The 25,803-nt window shown below is 42.9% G+C and overlaps 2 protein-coding genes across 43 annotated transcripts in view; both read right to left on the bottom strand.

The window, feature by feature from the left end:
* Window positions 1-12,402, bottom strand: part of TMEM225B (transmembrane protein 225B) — a 33,328-nt gene extending 20,926 nt beyond the window's left edge. For 9 of the 28 annotated variants that reach the window (XR_012000535.1, XM_072753102.1, XM_072753095.1 and 6 more), the window contains exons 1-2: window positions 6,398-6,767; window positions 6,005-6,166 (exon numbers count right to left, since the gene is read on the bottom strand). Coding sequence is in view for 8 of the 28 variants with exons in the window: in XM_072753102.1 (XP_072609203.1) it covers window positions 6,005-6,080 (76 nt within the window). In the remaining 20 variants the exon portion in view is untranslated. Of the gene's footprint in view, window positions 1-6,004; window positions 6,167-6,397 lie in introns of all 28 variants that reach the window. The other 19 variants (XM_072753109.1, XM_072753108.1, XM_072753100.1 and 16 more) reach the window with 7 other exon arrangements.
* Window positions 9,475-25,209, bottom strand: ZNF655 (zinc finger protein 655). Of its 15 annotated transcripts, none has more exons than XM_025986175.2 (6): window positions 24,078-25,209; window positions 22,740-22,902; window positions 21,472-21,557; window positions 20,944-21,070; window positions 13,707-13,811; window positions 9,475-13,176 (listed from the first exon to the last, which is right to left on the bottom strand). In XM_025986175.2, the coding sequence occupies exons 2-6, from the start codon at window positions 22,873-22,875 to the stop codon at window positions 11,783-11,785; spliced, it is 1,848 nt and encodes a 615-aa protein (XP_025841960.2). In that variant the 5' UTR covers window positions 22,876-22,902; window positions 24,078-25,209; the 3' UTR covers window positions 9,475-11,782. The 15 variants fall into 15 exon arrangements, with proteins under 15 accessions (XP_025841960.2, XP_025841961.2, XP_025841962.2 ...); XM_025986176.2 differs by having other exon boundaries at window positions 22,740-22,882; window positions 24,078-24,412; XM_025986177.2 differs by having other exon boundaries at window positions 24,282-24,356.
* Window positions 25,210-25,803: the final 594 nt, after the last annotated feature.

The following is a 25,803-nucleotide window of genomic DNA, read 5'->3' on the forward strand; positions in this document are numbered from 1 at the left end:
TCTCTCTCCTTCACTCTCTCAAATAAATAAAATCTTCAAAATAAATTTTTAAAATAAAAAAGTGATAAAGGCATCAATCAAATCTAAACACTAGCTAAACAGACCAATTCTTTTTATCAAGAAACCATAAGGAACTGGTACTATAAATTTAAGTCACTCTCTGTGCACGGTCCAACAGAACTTTCTGTGGTTATGCAGCTGTTCTACATCTGCACTGTCCGTTGAGCACTTGAAATGTGGCTAGTGCAACTGAGCAGCTAAACTTTTTAATTGCATTTAATTTTAATTAATTTAATTTAGTTAACCCACTGTAGCTGGGGCTACCCTACTGGACAACACAACTCTAGAGCCTTCTAAATCTGCCAGATCTGTCCCCCCAGGCCTGGGAGCACCTAAACATAGAGGCCCTTCAAAACTGGGTTCATAGGATGCCTGGGCGGCTCAGTGGTTGAGCATCCACCTTCGGCTCAGGGTGTGAGCCCGGGGTCCTGGGATCAAGTCCCACATTGGGCTCCCCACGGGGAGCCTGCTTCTCCCTCTGCCTAAGTCTCTGCCTGTCTCTGTCCCTCATGAATAAATAAATAGAATCTTAAAAAAAAAAAAACTGGGTTCACTAATAAGGTGAAACACCAGATGGAGAAGGTAACAAAGTCTCCTCAGCTCATCAAAACTGAAAGACCAATAGGCCGGGCATGTCTCCATTTGGACTTGGATGATTCCATGAAAGGAGTTATGCCTTCTGTGGTTGGCTTACGCAAATATTAAAATGAGGGTTTCTTCTACATCTCCCTTAGCTGGCTCTTGTCTTTCCAGCCTCACTCCCATCTCCTCCCCTATACCAAACCTATTCTCCTTTCTGTTGGACCATTCTATTTGTTCTCTCCCACAATATGTGAAGGCATAGGTGTTCTAGAGGATGAGCCTTTTATGTGGCCCACTGCCAGAGATCTGACAGCCTGCTCAACATCTTCAAGAATATAAATCCTAAAGCTCTCAGGCCCTGTTCAATATCACCTTCTCCATTAAGCTGAAGGTGATTCTCCTCCTCTTTATGAGTCCTGTGACATTTGACTCATTCACATTTATCTACTGAGCACCAACAACGTGCCAGGTACAGTTCTAGGTGTTGAGATACATCAGGGGGCAAACAGGCAAAAACTCTGCCCTCGGAGCAGCCCGAGTGGCTCAGCAGTTTAGCAAGGCCTTCGGCCCACGGGGCCCGATCCTGGAGTCCCAGGATGGAGTCCAACGTCCGGCTCCCTACATGGAGCCTGCTTCTCCCTCTGCCTGTATCTCTGCCTCTCTCTCTCCCTCTGTCTCTCATGAATAAATAAATAAAATCTTAAAAAAAAAAAAAAAACCTCTGCCCTCTAAGATCTTTCATAATAGTAAGGGAGCTGGATAAGAAATCTTGTAAATTACATACTACTAGATGAAACAAGTGCTATAGAGACAAAAGCCAGGGAGAAGAAGTCCAGTGCCAAAGGGAGGGAGTGGGCAGAAGGGTTGCAATTTTACACATTCCGTGAAGAGCATTACACAAAGAAGAAACAGCAAGTGCAAAGGCCCTGAGTGTTCAAAGGGGCAAGTATGACTAGAACACAATGAGTAAGGGGAAGAGTAGTAAGAAATGAGGTCAGAGATATAAAAAGGGAATTAGAGAACATAGAACCCAATAAGCTACTGTAAGAGGTGTGCTTTTACTGAGTGAGATATGAAGCTATGGGAGGCTTGTGACCAGAGGAAGGGAAGACCTGACATTTTAACAGGATCATGCTGCCGGCTACAGTAGAGAGGCAATGGCAGAGGTAGGACAATCAGCCAGGAGGCTACTGCAATAATCCAGGTGAGGAATAATGGCACGCTGGACCAAAATGGTGGCAGAGAAAATAGTAAGAAGTACTGGGATTCTGGAAAAAAATGTCTATGGCTGTGTGGATAGGATTACTGACTGAGGGGTATGAATATGAAAGAATAAAGTTTTCTCTCTAGATTGAGTAGCTGGAGGGATTGTATCCCCACCTCCTGAAATGGGGAATATTTATCACAGGCTACAGCATCTCCAATAATTTACAAAAACATTCCTACATGGTTCTCACACCAGTATTTCTCTCTTTTTTAAAAAATTTATTTATTCATGAGACAGAGAAACAGAGAGAGAGAGAGAGGCAGAGGCAGAGGCAGAGGGAGAAGCAGGCTCCCTGAGGGGAGCCTGATGCAGGACTCGATCCCAGGACCCCGGGATCATGCCCTGAGCCAAAGGCAGATGCTCAACCGCTGAGCCACCCGGGTGCCCCCTCACACCAGTCTCTTGAGATCAGTATGTCTCAAACCCACTTCTTCTTCTGGTGTATTAGTATTTGTTTCACAGTTCTTGCAACCCTCCTGTAGCTTAAGCATTCTTCAAAATAAAAAGGGAAGGGGTGACAAGGAGCAGTGACTCCTTTCTCTGCCCCCACATGCACTCAGTAAACAAGTATTATTGCTTCCACCTCCAACACACTTCTTGGTTTTTGTCCCTACCTTCCTGTTATCGCTGGTAATGTCCTAAAGTCAGACCATAATCACCTCTCATACCACATGGAACAAATCAGATTCTCTGCCTTGATAGACCATGCTCACCAGCTAGCCATCTGCAGAGAGAAGCTAACATAACGTACTTCAGTATCTGCTAAGCAAAAGCTAAGCTCTTATGGCCTGGCATTCCTTCCCCATAATTTTATTCCACTCTGTCCCACAGACTCCTCTTCTACCACGTCTTCTCTATACTCCAGTCAATGTGAACAGCTTCCTGACCATGCATACCCCACATATGTCCTTCTCCTCCCCCTATAAAACTCCTATTTAACCTTACAGACCCAGCTCAAAGGCAGCCTCCTTCCTGAAATGAAACCTTCCTCTAATGCCAGCTGGAAGTGAGCTCTCCTTTGAATCTCTAAAGCATTCACTTCCTGTATCCTTCAAGGCATTTAACCACATTGTCTTTGGGCCTCTCCTCAGAATTATTTTTAGTTGTGTGTGTGTGTGTGTGTGTGTGTGTGTTTGCTTCAATTTATACTGAAAGCATCTCTAGATTAAAATATAGATATATTTTATGAAATAAAATTTCTTTCATAAAAATTCATATTTTAAGAAATTCCATTTCTTTGTCTCCAAGCCCAGTACTATATAAAGAACCCTGCATAATACATTAGGCGCTTCAAAATGCTCCTGATTATTTTCCAGCAATCAAGAGAAGAGTTGCTAAGAGTCCCAAAGAGACCATTTATAAAACGTCTTCAGGACTGAGGCTCATATAGAATTCAGAGAATATGATAGATCTTCTCATGGGTCAGAGCCACTTACCAAAAAAATATCAAAAACTTAGATCCAAACTCTGGTAAATAGCAGGATCCCCTAGAATGCCTCAACAGATATTCTGAGACACAACTAGAGAACTCAAGTAGAAAGCAGTTGCCCTCTGAAATAAGCAAATCAAACATATCCCTGTAAACAAAAGTTTTTTTAAAAGTTTTTTCGCTGATCTTCTAATTTATTTAATTATTTTTAAAGATTTTATTCATTTATTCATGAGACACAGAAAGAAAGAGAGGCAGAGACACAGGCAGAGGGAGAAGGAGGCTCCATGCAGCGAGCCTGACGTAACACTGGATCCCGAGGCTCCAGAATCATGCCCTGGGCTGAAGGCAGTGCTAAACCGCTGAGCCACCTGGACTGCCCGATCTGCTTCTAATTTAAAGGAAAGGGGAAAATCAGTTCTTCAAGTAGTTTAACTACAAAGTTGTGTGATCCCAAGTATACTCACTTCTAACAGCAAAAGAAATGAGCAGGTCTAATTGTACTGGGTCAGATAGTGTCGTTTCCCTGCCCCACCCCCACCAATCCATGTCCAGCTAGAACCTCAGAATGTGACCTTATTTGGTAGAAGAGTCTTTGCAGAGTTAAGATGAGATCATAATGGATTAGGGTGGACTCTAAACCCAATGACTGGTATCTTTAAAACAGAAAGGAAAGGAAGATTTAGAAATGGAAACACACAGGGAAGAAGGTCATGTACAACAGAGGCACAACTAACTGATGCAGCCATAAGCCAAGGAGCACCATGGATCCTGGGAAGCACCAAAAGCTGGGAACAGACAAGGAGTGACTCTTCTTAAGAGCCTTGAGGTAGCTTCTCTTAGACTTCTACCTTCCAAAACTGCAAGAAAATACAGTTCTGCTCTATTAAGCTATGTAGCTATGGTAATTTGTTACAAAAGCCCTAGGAAATGAATACATTTCCTGTTTGATTAAACCAATCAGCAAATGTCTATACCACCTACTATGTGCAGGGTGCTGGTAGAGGGATTATAACAGTGCCTCAAAGCACAATTTGGAAGAACAACCCCTACCTAGGTGACCTGGAGGTGGCAGCCTCAAAGAATGACATTGAGCTGGATCTTGAACTATAATCAGATTAACAAGGTGAAGAGTATTCCAGGCAAACATAACAGCATCTGCTAAGGCTCAGCAACATAGAAGGGAACACTAAGTTTAAGGGAACATTAAAAAAAAAACCTCCATGTTTTTTTTTTACTATTATATGAGTGAAATATATGCCCCATGTGGGCAGGAAGCCAGGAGATGTAGTAGAAAAATAGAGTAGAGCCAAATGGGGTGCCTCGGTGGCTCAATCAGTTGAGCATTCAAGTCTTGATTTCACTCAGGTCATTACCTCAGAGTCCTGAGACTGAGCCTCATGTTGGGCTCTGCACCAAGTGTAGTCTGCTTGGGATTCTCTCTCTCCCTCTGCCCCCACTCCCAGTGCTCTCTCTCTCTCTCTCTCTCAAAAAGAAAAAAAGAAAAGAAAAAAAGAAAAGAAAAATAGAGTAGAGCCAGATATGAAGAGGCATGTATGCCACGCCCAGGGCTTTGAAGTTTATTTTATAGGCAGAGACTGACATGATCAAATTTGTTTCCACAGAAATTCATTCCGGCAACAGTCTGAGGGACAGCCTAGAGTAGGGGACGTGACCAATACCATAGGGATGTATCAATAATCCAAGAAAAATAGAATGGGCCTAAATTGAGGAAATTATAGGCAATTGAATCTGGCCTTTCTGAAGAAAAACTAACAGGATTGGTGGCTGACTGAATATAGACAGAAGGAGAATAGTAGAGGACGAATCCAAGTTTTCTAGCTTGGGAAAATCAGTTACTAAAATTAACCAAGGTAGGGATGCCTGTGTGACTCAGTCTGTTAAGCATCCAACTCTTGATTTCAGATTAGGTCATGATCTCAGGGTCATGAGATCAAGCCCAGGTTGGGCTCTGCGCTGAGTGTGGAACTTGCTTAAGATTCTCTTTTCCGGGCAGCCCTGATGGCTCAACAGTTTAGCGCCGCCTTCGGCTTGGGGTGTGATCCTGGAAACCTGGGATCCAATCCCACATCAGGCTCCCTGCATGGGGCCTGCTTCTCCCTCTGCCTCTCTGTCATGAATAAATAAAATCTTTAAAAAAAAAAAAAAAGTTTAACCTCACTTTCCATCAGCAGGTGGCTGGCTTATCTACTGTACTCCAGGTATAAACCTGCTTGGAGTTTATACCTTGGATGTAAATGTATCTTCCCTAAGGATGAAGGAGAGTTTGGGTAGGATGAGTGGAGGAGCCTGCTCTTTTCCTGGTACGTGAGAGATGGGACATACTTGGCTGAGTTCTTTCATTTACTTATTCACACCGCATTTACTGAGCTTCTCCAAAGGCCAAACAAGTTAGCAGGTGGCTGGAATGACAGATCCTCCAATACTTAGTGCTAGTATCATGCTGCTGCAGCAGGTCTGCTCCACACAGTCAAGAGAGGAAACGTTGGTTACAGGCTTTATTTATATGTAATAGAGCCTTGAGATTCAAAAAGTTTTTTACCAGGACAATTCTAAGCTCAAGATCAATCGTGTCCATCTGATCTGAGGCTGCAGCTGGAAAGACAAAGTTTAGACAAAGAAAGCCAGCTAGGTCAGCTCCTCACCCTTGCTCCGTCGGGGCTCCTGCACAGAGGATGGGCACAGGGACTCCGAGGACATCTGCTCAGGCAGCTTCTCCATGGGCTGGGTCCAATCCCCGGTGCTGCTCCAAGGCTGTGACCTCTTCTAAAATTTCTTCAGAGTACTGCACGACCGACGGGCAGTCACTGCGGGCAAGGGAGGGAGAAGAGGGCAAATGAAGGGAAAACCGCAGCTGAAGGTTTCTTCCCCAGGGGAGGCTCCCACTCACTGTCCCCGGGCCAGCTGGGCCCCGGCGCGGGGGCGCGGCCAGGCCTGTTGCCCTAGCCCCACGCCACGCGTGTCCCCTCGGCTCGAGCCTCCCGCCGCAACCCGCGCTCCCTGCCCCCTCTGCTACGGCCCGGGACTCCCGGACTCACTCGCGCAGCGGCGGCCACCTCGGCCTCCGGGCACCACTGGAACCTCGGGCTCCCTGGCGCGCACTTCCGGGTCCTGTCTAGGCAGCTCGGAGGTCTCCTCTCGATCGCGGGCTCTCCAGGGGCCGCTGGGGAGCTGGGCCCAGAGCAGCGTGGGGATGACGCTTCCTTTGGCGTTTGTCCTTCTCCAAGGAGGGATGGAGGGAGGGTGGGGCTAGAGTTCTCTTTGCCCTTCATCGCCCATGTAGGCCTAGAATCTGAATTGGTGGTTTCCCTCTTCCTCACCCCCACTGTCCCATGTGCACTCCACTTGCCTTCTCCCTTGACCCCTGCGGTTTCACCACCCATCCCCACCTCCCTTCTTGCAAATCACAAGGCATGGATCACCCTGCTGGGCCCAAATCCACTACCTATGCCCGAAGTCCAGCCTGTCCTCTCCTTTGGTCGCTTCATCCCGGCCTGTTTACCATTCACTACTCCAGCGCCTACCAATCGTGCCTGGAGTATGTAGGTGAGCAGGAGTAATATGTCCTATAGGTATCAGTGGGCTAAAGGAGGTAGAAAAGCCTTAGAAATAGGGTCAAGATTTCAAACCCCCTACTGTGCCAGGATGACAAAGAGTTTGCCAGAGGCATATTTGATATGTTGAAGCAGGAAAAATGTTAGGGAAATGAGTTGTTCATGATAGGGGGACTTTCCTGCTCAACTCAGAAACAGTTACCAGTTATGGAGTAAACTGGCATTATCTCATTAATTTTCACAGCAATCCCATGAAGTTTGCGCTTTTTCACAATTTTAGATGCCTTTAAAAACTGCAGACTCGGTAAGCAAGTAAAGGTGGCCTTTAGAACCCTGGCCAGTTCAAACTGCACCTTGGGAAGGAAAACATTAGACTGGTTGGAGATTTGTAATCCGAGCAAGTGTGGGAAAGAAAAAGATAGACACGGTGATTCTGCCCAAGTTGTAAATTTATAAACATGAATGGGATACAAATGTAAGAGGTTAACCATTTTCTAAAAGTGAAGGTGAATTGGATGCATCAACAGAATTAAAGATTCCAGTATTTATTTTCTCATTGACTCGTACAGTGGGCTGTTTAAAATCCTTCCAGTCCTGGATGAAACACTTGTTCCTTCATGAGCCCGTATTTCGAAAGGAGTGTAAGATGTGACGCCATAGGGTACAAACGTTAGCAAGAAGAGACAGGTTTGCTGACTCCACTAAGGAGTGCCTATGGGGAGGCAGTTCCTACCGGTCTCCATTCCTGATGACCCCTAGAGCCGTATTTAAGTTCTCCAAACCCAGGGTATCCCTCCCTGAACAATGTTAGTCCTGTACTTCTAAATGCTTGCTCCTTAATTCCCCCTTTTTTTTTTTAGCCTTTATGCTAACCACATATTTTCATGGGTTTTTATATTGGTGTTTATATTCATAACTTTTTGGCATTTAATGTATGACCAGTACCTTTTACATTACCACACTTAATTTTCATGCTATTAACCATTCTATAGACAAGGAAACCTAGAGAGGCTAAGTAAAATTTCCAAAGTCACACAGCCCATAAATAGCAAAATTCAAACACAGGTATGTAAATTCCAAAGTCATTGCTAGGACTACTACCTTAATCTGTCATAGTCATCATTACCTAATAGATGGTTTCATTCATTTACATTAACTGTGCCCATGGGGTAGCATTGAATAGCACAGCATCTGGCAACTGTACTACTGAATCAAAGACTAGATGTCACATTTTCAGATGTGAGAATCCCATTGTGCTTTGCTGTTGACACCCCAGGGGTCTCCTTTGAACTTCATTCTTAGACTTCCTCAGTTGCTCCCAAACTACTTCCTAGGGTGAGGCAATCCTCCAGAGAGCTTATTTCCTCAAAGATACCATACTCTCACCTGAAGACCTTCTGACATGTTCTTTTGCCTGAAATACTCTTCCTGCTCCTCTTCCAGGGGTCCCCATGTCTACAGTCTACATCTACTTTTTCGTTCAAGCCAAAAACCAAGTAATCAAACTTGATTTTCCCATTACCCACATTGCAATTTAACCAGAAGTGGTAGGAAACCTAATACATGTCCATCAATCAGCAAGTTCCAATTAGCAGAAAAAGAGAGCACATTCTAGGCATTGAGAAATGGAACTGTAAATCTAGTGACAGGAGCATAGGTAGCTTGACAGGAGGTAAGAAATTTGGGAGCTCTGACCTGTGACAGGTCATCGTCAAAATTAATCTAAGCCGGTTTCAGGGAGGGTCTCTGACTAACTCCCAAAAGATACTGGGATATTTTCTCCTAGTGTCCCAGACAGCTTCTGGGAACATTTAAGATCAATTGCCTTGGACTATTACCATAGTCCATCACTGAGGATGTAAACAGAGAATGAAGAACTATCAAAGAAAACTTCTCTGGGTTCTGGGATGTGTCTAATACCATCATCATGATAATGAAAAGCCTGGGAGTCAGGCCTGACATGAGCCATTAACTTGCTGGGTGACCGTAACAGATTCTTCAGTCTCTCTACAGTTCAGTTCCTCTGTAAAAGAGAGCTAGTTCCCTTGAAGAGTTGTGAGGATTAAGTTTAAATATGAACATACATACATATCCATGTAGGTAGGTGGACAGAAGACAGACCACATTTGGTGTACCTCAGCTATTAGATTTCTTCTCTTCCCTCCCCAATTTTCAAGATAAAAAGACTAGAAACACAAACTCCTGTTATATTGGACTGATTAAATACTCCAGGCTTAAAGAGACAATTGTCCTCAAGGATTATTCTGGCTTCTCTTTTTTAATGTTTTACTTATTTTAAAAAAATTCTGCCTAGTTCTACCAAAACCTCAAAATTTTTATGTGTCAACAACAGCCCAATCAAATAACCTTTAGAATCCTAAACATTCAGACTGTTCCAGAAGTCTGTGGAAAAGCAAGCTCTGTATCAGTATGAAGGATGGTGATCCACTCCACTCTTGTCATGAAGGAGGTTTCTGGGAGGAAATGTGTTGCAGCCAGGAAAGTGACTCCAAGTTTCAAAATGCTTCCGGCTGAGGCCTTTAGATATTTTTTGAAACAGATTCTGAGTATCAAACACACCTTTATTCAAATGGAAGTACAAAAGCACATTCCTAAACCAAATGCATACATGTGATTTTTACATATTCTGCTATTTAGGGATTAATCTGCTTCATAATCACCAGAAGTGACCATTGGTCTCTGTACATAAGGGCATACACAGAAATAAAGAGAAAAAACATGCATTTTTCATTTGCTTTTACATTTAAATCAATTCATTTAGATCTCTACTTGCACCTGATAAGATCCTATGCTTGCTGATGGCTAAGAGGCAAAATACGGTGGTAGAACTATCTTAGAGCTTAGCCATAAGAGACTTATAGAAGAAGCAATAAATTTTTATATATTTGTTGAGGATTCCCTAATGAATATTATAATATCTGAACTATGAAGGCCTCACTTGCTGGAATGACAGTAGGAATTTTAAGTAACCCTTGCCTTATTCACAAAATGTTATGAAGCTTCAGATGGAAAAATACAATAAAATGCTTTGACACCTGTCTAAATAATCATGAATTCTTGACTAGGTATTGACAGTGATCCTGAAGTCTGGGCATCCTGACATATGATCACTTTTATCAATCAAAAAACCCAAGTTCTTTTATAAGGCCTGTAGACTCATAAAATACAGAAAATGTGATGAATAAACAACTATACACAAAACCCCCACGTTTCAAATATGGTACAGGATTGATGAGGGAGAGTGGGTGGAGAGGGCAAAAATCCAAACAGATAAAGAAGCAATCATAGTGGTTAAAATTTTACCAGGAACAGACCTGCCACGTTCTTGAATTACTCTCTCTAGAGATTACGGAAGAACAGTAATTTCTTTTTTGAGAAGCTGCATTCCCTTATGAAGTTATTTTTTTGTATATGTTCTTTATATTTTCACCTATCAAAAGTAGACCCAAGCATTTTGCTGGCCTTCAACAGAAGAGTATTAAATAATTCTAAACTTGACATGCAGAACAGGTGCTGAGTGAATGTAGCTTAGACCACCAGGAATCTTGTGGCTCCCTGATGTCCTTATCATCTCTTTTAGAGGGCTGTGGATGCAGACATGGCAGCTAAGAACTTGGGTGTCGTTTGAAAATGTTTAGCCACCTGCCACAAACACAGGGGAGACAGAATCCTTCAAACTTGTGGATGTGGAAATCCAATTCTTTTTAAAGGAAAATGCTTCACTTTAGGAAAGAAGACACAAGAACACCAACATCAAGTAGGGGCGGCATACCTGCTGATGAGAAGCTTAAAACTAGAAAACCATCATTTGAAGGTGCTAAGAAGATGGGAGAAATCAACAGGAATCCAAATGTTGTGGCTGGAAAGGAACAGGAAGTAGGATGCTCAGGAAACAGTAGACCTAAGAGTCTGTTTTGGAGAGAACTTGGGCTGAGAACAGCGGAAAAAGCTAAATGAGCTACTTTCCAGAAGTTAATTATGTTCTTACATTGGTGTATCTACAATATTTTGGAGAAGCTGTAACAGGAACCAAATTTCAGGAAAAATAAAAACATTTATAGGCCATATTTAAAAAAATAGTTTAAATGAATTCCATAAATAGTTTATATACCTACTAACACCACCTATTAAATAAAAGAATGCCATGAGGAAACAGCATTGCATTCACCAAGTCTCCTCAGACTATCTTCTTTTGCAATGAAAAAGATCAGGGCTATATATTAACAATCTGATATAAAATTCTCTTTCCAGTATTTTGATGTTGAGTAAAGCCTGAAATGTGGAGGTACATCTTTCCATTTGCATTGTACCAGATTCTGATTTGGTGTGGAGATTCTAACAATGAGAAAGACTTGAACTCCCACTGAAAGACTTGTCAAATTTGCTACACTTGACTGGCTTCTCCTGGGCACGGACTCTTTGTTGAATAAGGGGTGGAAGATGATTGAATCCTCCCTCCCATGCACATACACGCTTATTACATTCATAGGCTTTCCACAGAATTCTTTCCGTAGAATGAATTTGATGCTGAACAAGGTAGTTATCTTTGACTGAAAGGTATTTCACATTTGTTACAGTTGTGGAATTTTATTTCAGTAAGAATTCTCCAATGGCAACTAAGATATGAAAACAGCATGAAAGATTTGCCACATACAAGGTATCCATAGGTTTTCTTATTGGTATGGGTTTGTGGAAGTTGATGAAGCTTAATGCTGACAAACTTTTCCTATATTTATCACATTCAGAGGGTTTCTCTCTGGTGTGGATTCTCTGATGATTAAAGGGTGAGCCAGGACTGAAGGCTTCACCACCTTCAGCACATATGGTATTTCTCCATGGTGTGAACTCTCAGATGTTGAATGCAGCCTGAATGTGACTAAACGTCTCCCCACGTTCAGCACATTCATAAGGTTTCTCTTTGGTATGAATTCTTTGATGTTGAACAAGCTGTGCTCTCTGACTGAGGTTCTTTTCCCACACATCACAATCAAAGGCTTTTTCTCTAGGGAGGACTTCCTGCTGAAGAACAAGGTTTGAGCTCTGACTGAAACTTTCCTCATAATCATGACACTCATAGGACTTCTCTTTCCCGTGAATTCTATGACGTGGAACAAGGCATGAAGTCTGACCAAAAGCTTCTCCACATTCACTACACTCGTGAGGTTTCTCTCCCGTGTGGATTCTCTGATGCTGAATAAGATGGGAATTCAATCTGAAGTCTTTTCCACATTCCTTACATGTATAGGGCCTTTCTCTGAGATGAATTCCTTGATGTTTAACAAAGGTCAACCCACAATCGTTGAACTCATAGGCTTTCTCTTCGCAATGGGCTTTCTGATGTTCAACAAGGTGTGAGGTATGATGGAAGTCACTGCCGCAGACAGTGCACTTACAGGGCAGCTCTCTGTGAATCCTCTGATGCTGACTAAGATGCACACTGCGACTGAAAACTCTCTCACAATTACTACATTTGTAAGATTTTGCTCTAGTGTGAATCCTCTTATGTGGAATTAGGTCTGAGCTCTGACTACATGACTTATCAGATGCTTCACAGGATTTATCAGATGCTTCACATTTATAGGGTTTTTCTCTAGTGTGTATTCGCTTATGTCGACTAAGACTCGAACTCTGGCTGAAAGATTTTTCACATTCTTTACATTTGTAGGGTTTCTCTCTAGTATGAATTCTCTGATGTCTAGAAAGGGCAGAGCTCTGATGGAAGACTTTCTCACATGCATCACATTTATAGGATTTCTCCGTGGCAGGAATGCTCTCACATTTACTAAGGTGGGAGAGATCCATTAAGCTTTCCTTATATTCAGTACTCTGGACATCCTGTATTAGATTTATTTGTTCTTGTTTACCAGCAGCTGAATTCTGGTTCACACCCATGTCATACTTATCACTATCATCAATATTCTGTATTCTAAGAACTCTCTGATCTGTATCAAGGCTAGAGTCCAGACTGAAGCTTTTTTCAGGTTCATTACATTCATTATTCTCACTGGTGAAAGTTTTCTTGCTGATTGTTATTTGCCTAAACTCTCTCTCCAGGAAGAGAAATTTCCTTAGGATTTCCTGAAGCCTTTCTAATCTGTCCTCAGGTTTAGACACTTCTCTAGTCCCAGGAACTTGGACAATATCCTTTTTGAGTCTTCCTACTCTCACTCTGTACGAATGTACTTCTTCCAAAATTTCCTGCTTAGGAATCAACAGCTTGTTCTCTTCTCTGGTCTCTCCATCTAATTCAATATATAAATAGAAAATGCAAATGTAATCTGTACCCTGTGCTTAGGGGGAAAAAGAAAAAAAAAAACTCGAGAGGAGAAAACTAAGTAACTTAGAATCTAATAAAACGAGAGAAGTTTATCTACTCTGAAGCACAGGCACAAAATCTCAACAGCAGATGTTAAGGGCATGAATAGGAGCAGAAAGGTAATATCCAAATGATTCAGGGTATGGTAGAAACAGAGGACATTTTCGGCAGAGTAAGAAGATAACCAAATAAAGTGTTTCAAAGGAGCTAATAGGGAAGTAGTACAAAAGAATTCTAGATAAGCAACTTGAATAAGGGACTCAGTATAACTTGTAGATGATAAGGGGTAAAATAAATGCAAAGAATTCATCAGAACTGAAGGGAAAAGGAAGGAGCTCTCCATCTGGTATAGAGACGGAGCTCTTTATTCTGCTTGCTAAAGCAGCTACAACTTGGCTCAACAACTGGACTCTTACTTCCCTACTAATTCCATCTAATTGATTCTACCTTACTCACCTGAGCAGTCATCTCTTAAGACTTCTCTATTCTTAGTTTCCAGATCAAAGACCTGTAGATCTTGTTCCAGCTGGGAGATCCCATCAGGCTTGGAAAATGGAAATCCTGCTCACAGAGAAGGAAATGGGATGTGGCAATTTATCCCCAGACACTACACCAAGCCATTTTTTCTTTTAACTAATGGTTAATAGAGAAAGTAAATTCTTAGAAGACATTAGGGAAGCCCTGGAGAGTGAGAAGGGCAAAGATCCTCTACAAGGAGCTCTTATTTGTGCTCCGGAAAGAGGTGTGTTATAGGGCATTGATGACTTTGGGAGAAGTATTCATTTATACATTATTCAAACAAGGGAATTTGAGCATGGGTATGTACCTGTCTTCACAGAAGTGATCATATTCACTCTTCAGCTGTTGCCTATAGATAGATTAATTTTTGTATTAGAACTGGTCTACAAGGGGATCCCTGGGTGGCGCAGCGGTTTGGCGCCTGCCTTTGGCCCGGGGTGCGATCCTGGAGACCCGGGATCGAATCCCACATCAGGCTCCCGGTGCATGGGGCCTGCTTCTTCCTCCGCCTGTGTCTCTGCCTCTCTCTCTCTCTCTGTGACTATCATAAATAATAAAATTTAAAAAAAAAAAAAAAAAAAAAAAAGAACTGGTCTACAAGTATTAGACCTGATCAAAAGGGAAGTCATCAAAATATAACTTCACTGGACTGGAGGAAGGTGAATACTTAAGCACATGCTGTGTGGTGAGCTAAACTGGAGCAAAAGAATCAGTGAAGACTGAATATATATTCTAAGAACCAATCTCAAGAAACTTCACCAATCTCAATTCACTTCAGGGCATACAAGAAAACAAAATAGCATAACACATTCTTACTAATTAGAAGCTTACACTTTTGTTTATTCAACAAACATCTATGGGGGGTCTCCCATATGGAAAGTATGTAAAAATAGAAAAACAACCAACTATAATCCAATATAGAGAGAAAGTGCAATAAATGTGAACTTTCAAATAAAAATGGTCTTTCTTGACTTACATAATGGACTCTTAGGATCTAATCTCCTTTAAAGCAAAAGCAAGAAGCAGTCTGATCCTGAGGGGGCAGAAGTATTATAGTATCAAAAGGGCAGTTTTTATATGTCTTCAGCCCAGAAATCTTCTAGTAGCACACATACAAGGACTAGCTCAAGCCTGTCAATTCCAAAAGCCTTTCTCCCCACGTACTCAATGTCTACACAATTTATTATTCGTTCCCCTTAACCTGACATGTCACTGTATAATGGAGTTTATAGATTTTTATTTAATTGGTTTCAGGAATTATCATCCCTACTTCATTTATAAACTCTTACTAGAAGAGACCATGTATCTTATACTACTTCGGATTTATTTACTTAAGACCTACTTATTGAGCGCCAATTTTGTGTCCTAGTGTCAACATATAACAGATAACCAGTTTCTAAAAGGGTGCTGGGCCTGGAAAATATGACAAACCAACAGCTGTCCTCTTGGGATTCTATGAGAGACTATGAACAGACAGAGCAGAACAGATATAAGGCATTTATTGTGTTTCTGAATTCCTGCTGGTATTAATTGTCTATTCCCTCTTTTGGATGATTGGATGCTTATTTAGTTGAGGTCCTTCAAGTCAAATGAAAGTTTTGCAAGTTTTAAAAAAAAAGTGTGACATGAAGCAGCAAATATTCTGCTCAGAATTCTAACAGAATTTGTTACTTTTACTCAGATATTAAAGTGTTTCTAAGTATTTGATAAGTGAAGCAAATTTTGGTGATTCTAAATCTACACCTATATCACCTAGATACAACAAAAAATGATGGTTTCCACATGGAAAGATAGGTTTGATTTTAGACTGTGTTTAAGTTAATGCAGGGAGGACTAAGAGAAAATCCCTAGTAGGCAGTGCGTGCGAGGTAAAAGACTACAGTGTCAATGAGAGAACAGGGTTTGAAATACAAACTTAAAATCAGCTCTATCATCAGTCTAACTAAAATATTAAGTTAAGGTGTACTGCACATGTAGTGGGTGCAAAGGACCACAGGACCACACCAAGAACTTTCCAGATTGTCAATAACTTAATACTCATCATAACTTTAAGAAGTAGAAACTACCATTGTACAAATAATAAAACTAAGATTGAGAGGTTAAGTAACTTGCTCAAGGTCACAGTAATTGGTGAAGCTAGGCCTCAAACCCAAACAATCTTTCGGAACCTGGCTTTTACATAGTCTACTAGTAAAAAATAATGATTGTGAATGAAATCTATCCCTTCCTCCAAAATACATACAGAAAAACAACAGAAGATCAACATACTGACGATGCAGTAAAAGGTAAAAATAATAAAAAGAACAGAGAAATGGTCACTAGATTAATACACAGAAAGCCAGGATTCAACAGATTTGGAGTCAAGGATATTCTAATTAAAAGGAAACTAAGGGGCACCTGGGTAGTTCAATGGTTGAGTGTCTGCCTTTGGCTCAGGTCGTGATCCCAAAGCCCTAGGATTGAGTTTCCCATTAAGCTCCCCGTGAGGAGCCTACTTCTCCCTCTGCCTAGGTCTCTCGTGAATAAATAAAATCTAAAAAAATAAAATAAAGAGATGCCTGAAAAAAAAAAAGAGAGATGCCTGGGTGGCTCAGCAGTTAAGCATCTGACTTTGGCTCAGGGCATGATCCTGGACTCCTGGGATCGAGTCCCACATCAGGCTTCCTGCATGGAGCCTGCTTCTCCCTCTGCCTATGTCTCTGCCTCTCTCTCTGTATCTCTCATGAATAAATAAATAAAATCTAAATATATATATATATATAAATTTCTAAACAAAATTAAAATTTTAAAAAAGGAAACAAAAATATGACTCATTATCAAAGAAATGAAAGTCTCTTTAAAAATCCAACTCCTACACACAAAAGTATGAGTAATATTCAATTTGAGGAAATTCCACTATAAAAAAATAATTTGAACACAGTCCTGAAATCTGTTTCAAAAAATTTGATCTGGCGCACCTGGGTGGCTCAGCTGGTTAAACATCTGACTCTTGATCTCAGGTCAGGCCTTGATCTCAGGGTTATGAGTTCAAGCCCCATGCTGGGCTCCATGCTGAGCATAGTGTCTACTTTAAAATTTTTTAAAATAATTTTTAAATCTTATCTCTAGCTCTTATCACTTGAAGTCCTTTCCAAAAATTCATTTAAATAACTACCGTAAGCCAGGTACTTACACACATAATTTAATCTAATTTAATCCTTGGCACCAACCCAAGGAAGCTTTATGAAAGCTTTATGCCCTTCTTCTTGGTCCTTAATATACAAATAAAATCCCTCCTTGGTAATACTGTTCTTGTGTAGATTTAATGGAACGTATCCCTAGACGATTTTATTTCTTCTTGAATGCATGTTCTTTCTGCTCACAAACTGTACAACCTAATGCCCAACTGTCCAATTTTTCATGGCTATGAAATTTCTAATTGTCATCAGAGTATAAAGCCATAAGAATATAAAAAAATCACATGTGGAGCCCATGAGTGGCACAGTCGGTTGAGTGTCTGACTCTTGGTTTCAGCTCAGCCCATGATCTGAGAGGGTCGTGAGATCAAGCTCCACATTGAGCACTGTGCTGAGCACAGTCAGCTTGGGACTTTCTCTCCCTCTGCCCCTCCCCATTGTTCTCTCTCTTTAAATAAAGAGATAGATAGGGCAGCCCAGGTAGCTCAGCAGTTCGGCCCAGGGCATGATCCTGGAGACCCGGAATCAAGTCCCGCATCAGGCTCCCTACATGGAGCCTGTTTCTCCCTCTGCCTCTGTCTCTGCCTCTCTCTCTCTCTGTGTCTCTCATGAATAAATACAATCTTTAAAAAAAAGAGAGAGAGAGAGAGAGAGAGAGAGAGATAAAGCTTTAAAGCAAACAAACAGGGCAGCCCGGGTGGCTCAACGGTTTAGCGCCACCTTCAGCCCAGGGCATGATCCTGGGGCCCTAGGATTGAGTCCCATGTCGGGCTCCCTGCATGGAGCCTGCTTCTCCCTCTGCCTCTCTCTCTTTATGTGTCTCTCATGAATAAATAAATAAAATCTTTAAAAAAAATAAAAAATAAAACAAAAAAAAAACCACCATATGTGGTTGGACTAAATGTCCTAAGGGGCAAAACAATGAAAAAGAGCATGAGCTTCAGATTCAGATCTGAGTCCTATGCCTAGTTCTTTTTTTTCTTTTTTTTCTTTTAAGATTTTATCTCTTTATTCATGAGAGACACACAGAGAGAGAAAGAGAGGCAGAGAGAGATACAGGCAGAGAGGGAGAAGCAGGTTCCCTGTGGAAAGCCCAATGCGGTACTCGATTCCAAACCCCAGGATCACGACCTGAACCGAAGGTGAACGCTCAACCGCTGAGCCACCAAGGTGTCCCTATGCCTAGTTCTGACCCTGCACAGATCAGTTAACTTTTGCGCCTCAGTCTCCTCAGGTATAAAATAGAATAACATCTGCTCACAGGGTTATGGTAAAGATTAAATGAGCTATGTATAGTACCTTGTAACATATTGGCTCTCAATAAACAGTAAATAGCCATGGCAGTAAAAGACATTCTATACAAAATCATTTTTGTCCTAATGACATCAACTTCGAAAAGCAAAGGTTTATGTGCCAAACATTTCCTGATTTATCTACTTCCTTAACAGCTAGAATTCTGATAGGCATGTTTCTGATATCATCTAATAAGGTACCAGCCACAACAACCCTGTGTGAAATGCAATCCAGACCACTTTCCTGGTCTTAACCTCCAGCACTAAGTCACGGATAAATTCCCTTTGGGTACGACCCTCAAGTCAGTAATTCATTCGCTGTCAACAGAACATGCTACTTTTTAGATTTGGTAATGAAAAATAGGACTTTTTACTTACTTTATTCTTTTACTCAGCTGCTCATACTCTGTATGTTTACTACTAAATAGTAGAAGCACTTACCCAAACAAAAAAGTTTTGATGTCTGTGACAAATACAATTGAGCTACTACCGAGGGAAAAAGATGTGAACCTGGCAGTGGGGCTGGTAAGTCAGGAACTGAATTACAATGTCCATATTTTACAACACCAAATATTAAGCTAAATAAGTGTATAAACTTACACATCAGGTGGAGTTTGCTGAGCCCACAAATATGAAAACAACTTCCAGAGGACTGTAAAAAATAATTACTAAAAAGATGCTGGCTTGGTCACAAAAGTAAGGTAAACAGGAGAGTTTCTTGTATGTGTTTGTAGCCAATCTGTGTGTGTGCATGCATGTCCTGTATACATACAGAGATGACACAGGAAATGGGATAAAGTTCAGCCTAATAGCACACTGTGCTACTAGGCTAATTAAAGTGCTAAAAAGTTTGTTTACTCCAAAAAGTAGACAGATTAACTGTTGGAAATTATGTAATTATTAGATAAAATTAACAGTAGTTTACAATTACATCACTTTACAGTTCACAAAGTTGTTAAATATACATTCAATTTCATACCCTGAAATAAAGAAATTAAACTCTTTGCCCTCCCATTTCCCATCCATCAAGGACAGAGCTAAGGAACACTTGATCAGGAAAGGTCATTCAAATGCATCAATCTGTATAGCACCATGAAGAATAAAGGAGATAAAGTCAGGGCCTTGGAGGGGGCCATGGGGACTTAAAGGAGAAGACTGGAGTGTTAAACATGAGGAAAGCCCAGGGGTTGCAGGAAAGTCAGACAATAGGAGGGGCAGGTCATATTCACTACAGAAAAGGGGAGGGGGTGCACAGTATATGTTCCACATTCTAAAACAACATGAAAAGATCATAACTGAAGAACTGGAGTTGAACTCTGTCGTTTCTCAGAACACAAGTAGATGACCACCAACTGTGGCTTATGAATGAACTCAGAATTCAGGTTCAAACTGTATTTGGCTGCAACAGGGCCTCCTTGGCCCTTCAGAAATTTAACAAAGGTCATCTGAGGAGCTGCAATTTTACACAGTGGTGGCATCCTGAGAGCATCAACCAAGTATAGTATCTTACAATCGTGGAAAAGGGGTTTCCGAGCGGGGACGAGCAATATCGATGGGAAGCCGATACCTGGGCCATCTCTTGGAGATTCCTGCTGAAAGAACTGCAAGTGTTTCTCCAGAGAAAGCACTTGCCTGGGTATGACTCAGGGCCGGGCAGGAATTCACACTATGAATCCGGGTGGTAGGAAGGCGGAGAAGTATGCCTACAAAGATCAAAGAGCCAGGAATGGGAAACACACTAAAAACCTTCCCAGTGGGCAGGGTGCCTCCCCACAGGTAAAAAGACTTCTTTCATCCTGAGCGTAATCAAGGAGACAAAGGAACACCCAGGATGCCACCAGCATAGGCAAAGCCAAAAGAGAGAGAGAGAGAGAAAGAGAGAGAAAAGAAAAAGTGTGATTAAATACATACACACATTTAAAAAATTTAAAAAGTAGAAGCAAAGACAGGCAAAAAAAAAAAAAAAAAAAAGGAAAAGGAGAATGATCACATCAAAGGGAGCTGCCAACAGCCCCACTGATGTTGCACTAGAGCACTACTGGGTGCCTAATTGCAAGAGCCTACTGTACCATCCAAATGATAAAGGAGAGACTCGGTTTAAAGCTGAAACTTCTGCTGCTCGGGATGAGGTTACTTAGGACTACCATCTGAATGATTCACTGAAATAGACTCGCAGTGAGTCAGGTCTCTAAATGAAGTCTCTCAAACTCTGCCTGCTTGGAAATGAATTTAGGGATGTTAAGAGGTAAAGGATTATTCAACTAGGATTTTAGCCTATCTTTTAAAAAAGGCACTTCGTCTTCCAAGGAAAATGTAAAACTTCCAGATACAGGGGCACTGAATTACTAGGAAGGAAACCGTCTGATTGTGGACTGGGAGGCTCTAGGATCTCTCTCAAAAAAGAGGAAAAGATAGGGAAGGTGAGAACTTAGGCAAAGCACAAGCAAGTTTCTCTTTTCTTATAGGAAACAGATGTCCCATGAAAATAGGAAACATTAATTAAAGATAAGAAATAAACTGTCTCATCTTGAAACCCCCAGAGAAAACCCACTCCCAGAGGAGATGACCTTGAAGATGGAGGATTCAGAGGTTCTAAGACCTGGAATCTGAGCCACAATCCACTTTCTCAGAGACCTTGCAACCTCCTCAGAAACAAGGAAGTAAAGAAATCCTAATAGGTAAACTGAGTAATAAGAAAGTCCTTACCCAGTGAGACCACGTTCCCATAATTCTCTAACATCACTTCTCTGTAGAGATCCCTCTGAACAGGGTCCAGGCATCCCCATTCCTCTCGAGTAAGGTGCACAGCCACATCCTCGAATGTCACAAACTCCTGAAATAACACAGCCTGGCTGCTCTGGGGAATGAGGCCACACAGTATCATGGCCAGAAAATGAAGAACAAAATGATGACACAGAGAGGGTTTCCAGTGTGTAGCAAAGCTAGGGAGGAGGGAAAACAGACTAGAAACTTGGGATGAGTTCCATAATCTTTAACATCTAATAAGTACCCATCACAGCACTAGGGATAGAGAAGGAACAGTGTTTACTGGTGGTCATGGGGAGATGGGAAGGTGATTTGTGTGAAGTCCAGGTCTCTGCAGAGGATCAATTCCCAAACTGGGGTCTGCTACTGAAAAAACTTCAAGGCAGGGTTTATGGATGGGATGAGGGAAGGGCCACACTCTATCAATAGCAACAGTCCCTGAGAAAAGCAGAGGGTTCCTCAGCTCACCTGGTACCTGGCTGTCAGGAGCGTAGCTGCCTGGTCTCCTGGGCTTCCCTCATGGGGAAGAGCAGGCACCTGGGGAACAGGTGGAGCTGAGGGAGGAGAAAGGAGCCAAGAGTGAGAGCAACCCTTCCCCCAGGGCTCCCTGAAAGAAGAGGGAGTCAGTGGGACCCTTCTTCACATCAACATTCTAGTAAACCAATGAACATTTATCAGGTACTGAGTGTACCTACTCTGCTCCTTCTCAGCATTGGCTTACCCTCCCTACCCATGTGTAGACCAAGATATAAGACTTTCTTATGAAATCTCATATTTCACTTTATTCTCATGGCAGGACACTCCTCTAAACCGGAGGGCACCCACTATACCTGTTTTGCAGATGGGCAAAGCAAAGCATAAAGACTTGCAGTGACTTGTCCAGAGCAATGATGATTTAGTTGATTTCTGATGCTTTCCCACACACTGCTCTGTAAATTTCAGTGAGCCTTCATCGTGAATGGGCACTGTCCCTGCAACCAGTGTGAGAGGCTCCAAAGATTAGGAATGGTCATGTTTCCTCACAACCTTTTCCACACTCCCACAATGCCCCACAATACTGTGGCATTTAAGTGGTGTTGCTGACACATGTTATTTCAGGCACTGCAGTGGGCCACAAACAATCTAAGACAAGGTTCTTACAAAACAAAAAAAGTAAAGACATGTCAACCCATCTATATGATACATAAAGATGTTACTGTGGAGTCAATATGTGATATGTGTACACTACAGGAGTTGTGCTCAACCAAGGAATTAAATGGTTGCTTTTTTGGCCAAAATTAGATTAGTCACAAACATTGCAGCTACAACAGAATGGCAAGTGGCAAAGCTCACAAAGTCATCAAGGAGGAAAGAAACTAAGGGAAGGGAACAGGGGGAGAGACAAGCCCTAAATCTAAGAGGAAGTAAAAGCAAGGCAAGGATTGTGAGATGCAGCAAAAGCAGCATATCTTAGAAATTTTTCTGGATGTGAAACTGGGATAAAGTCAAGGTTTTACAAATGAAAACAAAAGCCAGAGCAGAGTGAAATGTCCACCACTCTGCCTATTTAAGAAAGAGGGGCTATCCTTAACAGAAGAGCCCAGACCAGAACTGAACTGAGTCACAACTGTCCCTCCCCTTCCAGACCTCCCCTAGGAGCCATCTTCTTATTGAAGTTCCCGGCCTCTCTCATACCAGGCCCAGAAGCCCCACTGTACCCCCCATTCTCTTGGGCTTACGTGTTCTCTCTGCCTTACCCCCGTTGAGCTCCTGTTCCATGTCGGTGTCCTGCTCGAACAGAGGCTCTGGGGACAGACCCTCAGATGGGCTCTCCAAAGACTGAAACTGGACAATTGGTGATCCTGCTGCTTCCTGGGCAGATATTTCCTCCATCCCTGTTCTGGAGGACAACGATCATCACTGCCGGGTGAGATTGCGAGAATTTATTGTACTACATTAAGGCAACCCATGGTTTTACATCCTCAGGACTTAGCAAAGTATCGCAAATCCTGTCCATACTCAATAAAAAAACAACTGTTAACGACTAACCACCTAAATAAAACAACAGAAAGAAAAATGGAAATTCCTCAGTTTCAAATATTTAAGAACCGAATCATACGGTCCAAGTATGCAGCTTTATTTCAACTCCACTAATTCAGAATTTGTGGTATTTCATGAAAAAATAAAAATCAAGAACGTACAACTTAATAGTGTGAGATTTCTGAGGAAAGTTTAAAATATCTGAGGGGTGCCTGGGTGGCTCAGTGGTTGAGCGTCTGCCTTTGGCTGAGAGCGTGATCCCGGGGTCCTTGGACAGAGTCCCGCATATGGTTCCCCACAGGGAGCCTGCTTCTCCCTCTGCCTGTCTCTGCCTGCCTCTGTGTCTCTCATGAATAAATAAAATTTTAAAAATCTTTAAAGTATGCGAAACGTACAAACCTCTTTCAAAGTTCAAGTTTGCACCAGAGAAATATGTTAATTATTTTTTTTTTTTTCCTGGAAGCAGGCCCCCGAGGAATTATTTGGCAAACACTCTGCTAGCCCACTTTGAATAACTAAATGGGCTTGCCTAATAACAAAATTCTACTCTGGGGGCGGAGGAAGATGTCAGACCCTCCGCCAACGCAGACGAGCTGGGCGGGCCGCTTCCCACCGCCCTGACAGGGATCCCGGGAAGGGCTTAGATTCTAACAGGTCTCGCTCGTGTCCTTCAAACCCAAGGGCGCCACCGGGCTCCGGCCCGCTTCCACAACCCTCAGAAAGGGCCGCGGCGCCCAACCCTCGGAAGGCCTAGCCCGGCGCTGCCCTCCTCCCACTTCCCCGTTCGGTGAAGACGCGCCCCCAAAAGGGCGAGGCGGGCCACTGAGACCCGGCTCGCCCCCGGGGAGGGTCACCGGGCCCCGGCAGCAAGACCCTCAGTCCGCGGGGCGTCAGGTGAACCCTGACTGAAGAGAAACAGGTCCTCGCACCTCGGCCCGGAGCGCTCCTGGGGACGGGAACCGCCTTCGGCCGGGACCGGCCCCTCCCCCTCCTTCCCGGGAGCCTAAACTAACGGCGACGCCCACCGCGACCCCGAACGGCTGCCGGGGACTCACCCGAGTGGAGGGGCAAGCCAAGCGGCCGTCCCGTCACAGACACTCTCGCTCTAAGGGCAGCCCCAGGCTTTCCCGGGTCGCTCTAGGTAGCCTGGAGCACAGCGCTTCTCAGTGGCACTTCCGGAGGAGGAGTCCGATGGCGGTGAGCGGAAGCGAGCCCCGGATGAGGGCCCCGGATGAGGGCCCCGGAGGAGGGGTACGTACCCGGGAGTCTTGCGCGTGTGTGGCTTTTCCATGTACTTCTCTCGGTCTGAGCCACTCTCGGTGCTGACCCCGCTGGCAGCCTCTCTAGCCAGTATACCAGTAGTGAGCGCGACAGCCCCAAATTTGGGAATGCGTCCCCGCTGGCCCTTCCCTGGCTCCAGCCAGCCCTCGAGATTGGCTGGAGGATGGTGATCCGCACACGTGGTGTGTGTCCAGGGCTGAGGAGGAGTGTTGACCTCATGGTCCGACTTTCTTAAGTCCGCGGGTGGGGAACCAGCACAGGGCTACAAAATACACTGATGATTTTTTTAAAGATTTACTTATTTTAGGGACGCCTTGGGTGGCTCAGCAACTGAGCGTCTGCCCTTGGTTCAGTGCGTGATCCCGGCATCCGAGATTGAGTCCGGCATCCGGCTCCTTGCGGGAGGCCTGCTTCTCTCTCTCTGCCTATGTCTCTGCCTCTCTCTGTGTCTCTCACAAGTAAATAAAATCTTAAAAAAAAAAAAAATTATTTATAGAGATGGAGGGGGAGGAAGAGAGACTCTCAAGCAGAGTCAGTGCTGAGTGCACAGCCTGATGCAGGGCTGGATCCCAGGACCCTGAGATCGGACCTGAGAGGAAACCAAGAGTCGGTGGCTTAATGGATGGTGCCACCCAGGCGCCCCTAAATACAACTGATTAAAGTTAGAGTGGAAGGCGCTTGTGTGGTATGAGGACCACAGAAAATCATGGGATCAGAGTCTATTAATGTTTTGGAGGAAGGGACAGGGCATTGAGGAAATCAGTTTTTGAGAGAAATTGAGATTGGAAGGCCACTGCATTCCTGGTGGAACGACTGGACTATACAGAAACGGATAGGTAAAGCAGGAAGGAGTAGGACAGGTAGGCTGGGTGCTAGAACAGGAACCCTGAGGACACTGACCTTCCAGGTCCTTAAGAGAATGTGATGTCTTGTGGTGGAACTAGGTCTCCTAGGGACTAGCAAGACTCTTAAAAGAATATAAACGTGATTTGCAAGGGTCTTTAGATATTAGTCCTTTGTTTAAGTTTATAAACCAAATATCCTTTAGTGACATTTGACATTTCAAATTAAATATAAGGCAAAACTGTAGCATTCTACTTGCTTTTTCCAATTCCATCAGCCTCTTGGAGATTGATGTGCCTTTCCTTTTTTTTCCTTCTTGACTGTCATTGATCTAATGCAACTTAGTAGTATGACACAATCTCCAGTCTACAGTATCCAGCATAGTGGAGTCAGCATCAAAGAAGATGCACTGCTTAGTCAATTGCTTGTTGTACAGCTCATGTTAGAAACTTTTTCTTGTGTTGAACAAAAATATACCCCCTAGTGATGTCCGTTGTTCCTGTTAGGCTCTCTGGGAAAGCAGATGGCATATTACTTCCTCCTCTTTGTTAACAGCTCTTCTCATGTTCTAGGATCACTGTAAGTTTGGGGCTCTTTCTGAGTTGCCATTTCCCCAAGTGGCACCTATTAAATGGCTGCATTTCTGCAGCAGAGGTG

The sequence above is a fragment of the Vulpes vulpes genome, chromosome 3 (genome assembly GCF_048418805.1).
Source record: "Vulpes vulpes isolate BD-2025 chromosome 3, VulVul3, whole genome shotgun sequence".
Lineage (NCBI taxonomy): Eukaryota > Metazoa > Chordata > Mammalia > Carnivora > Canidae > Vulpes > Vulpes vulpes.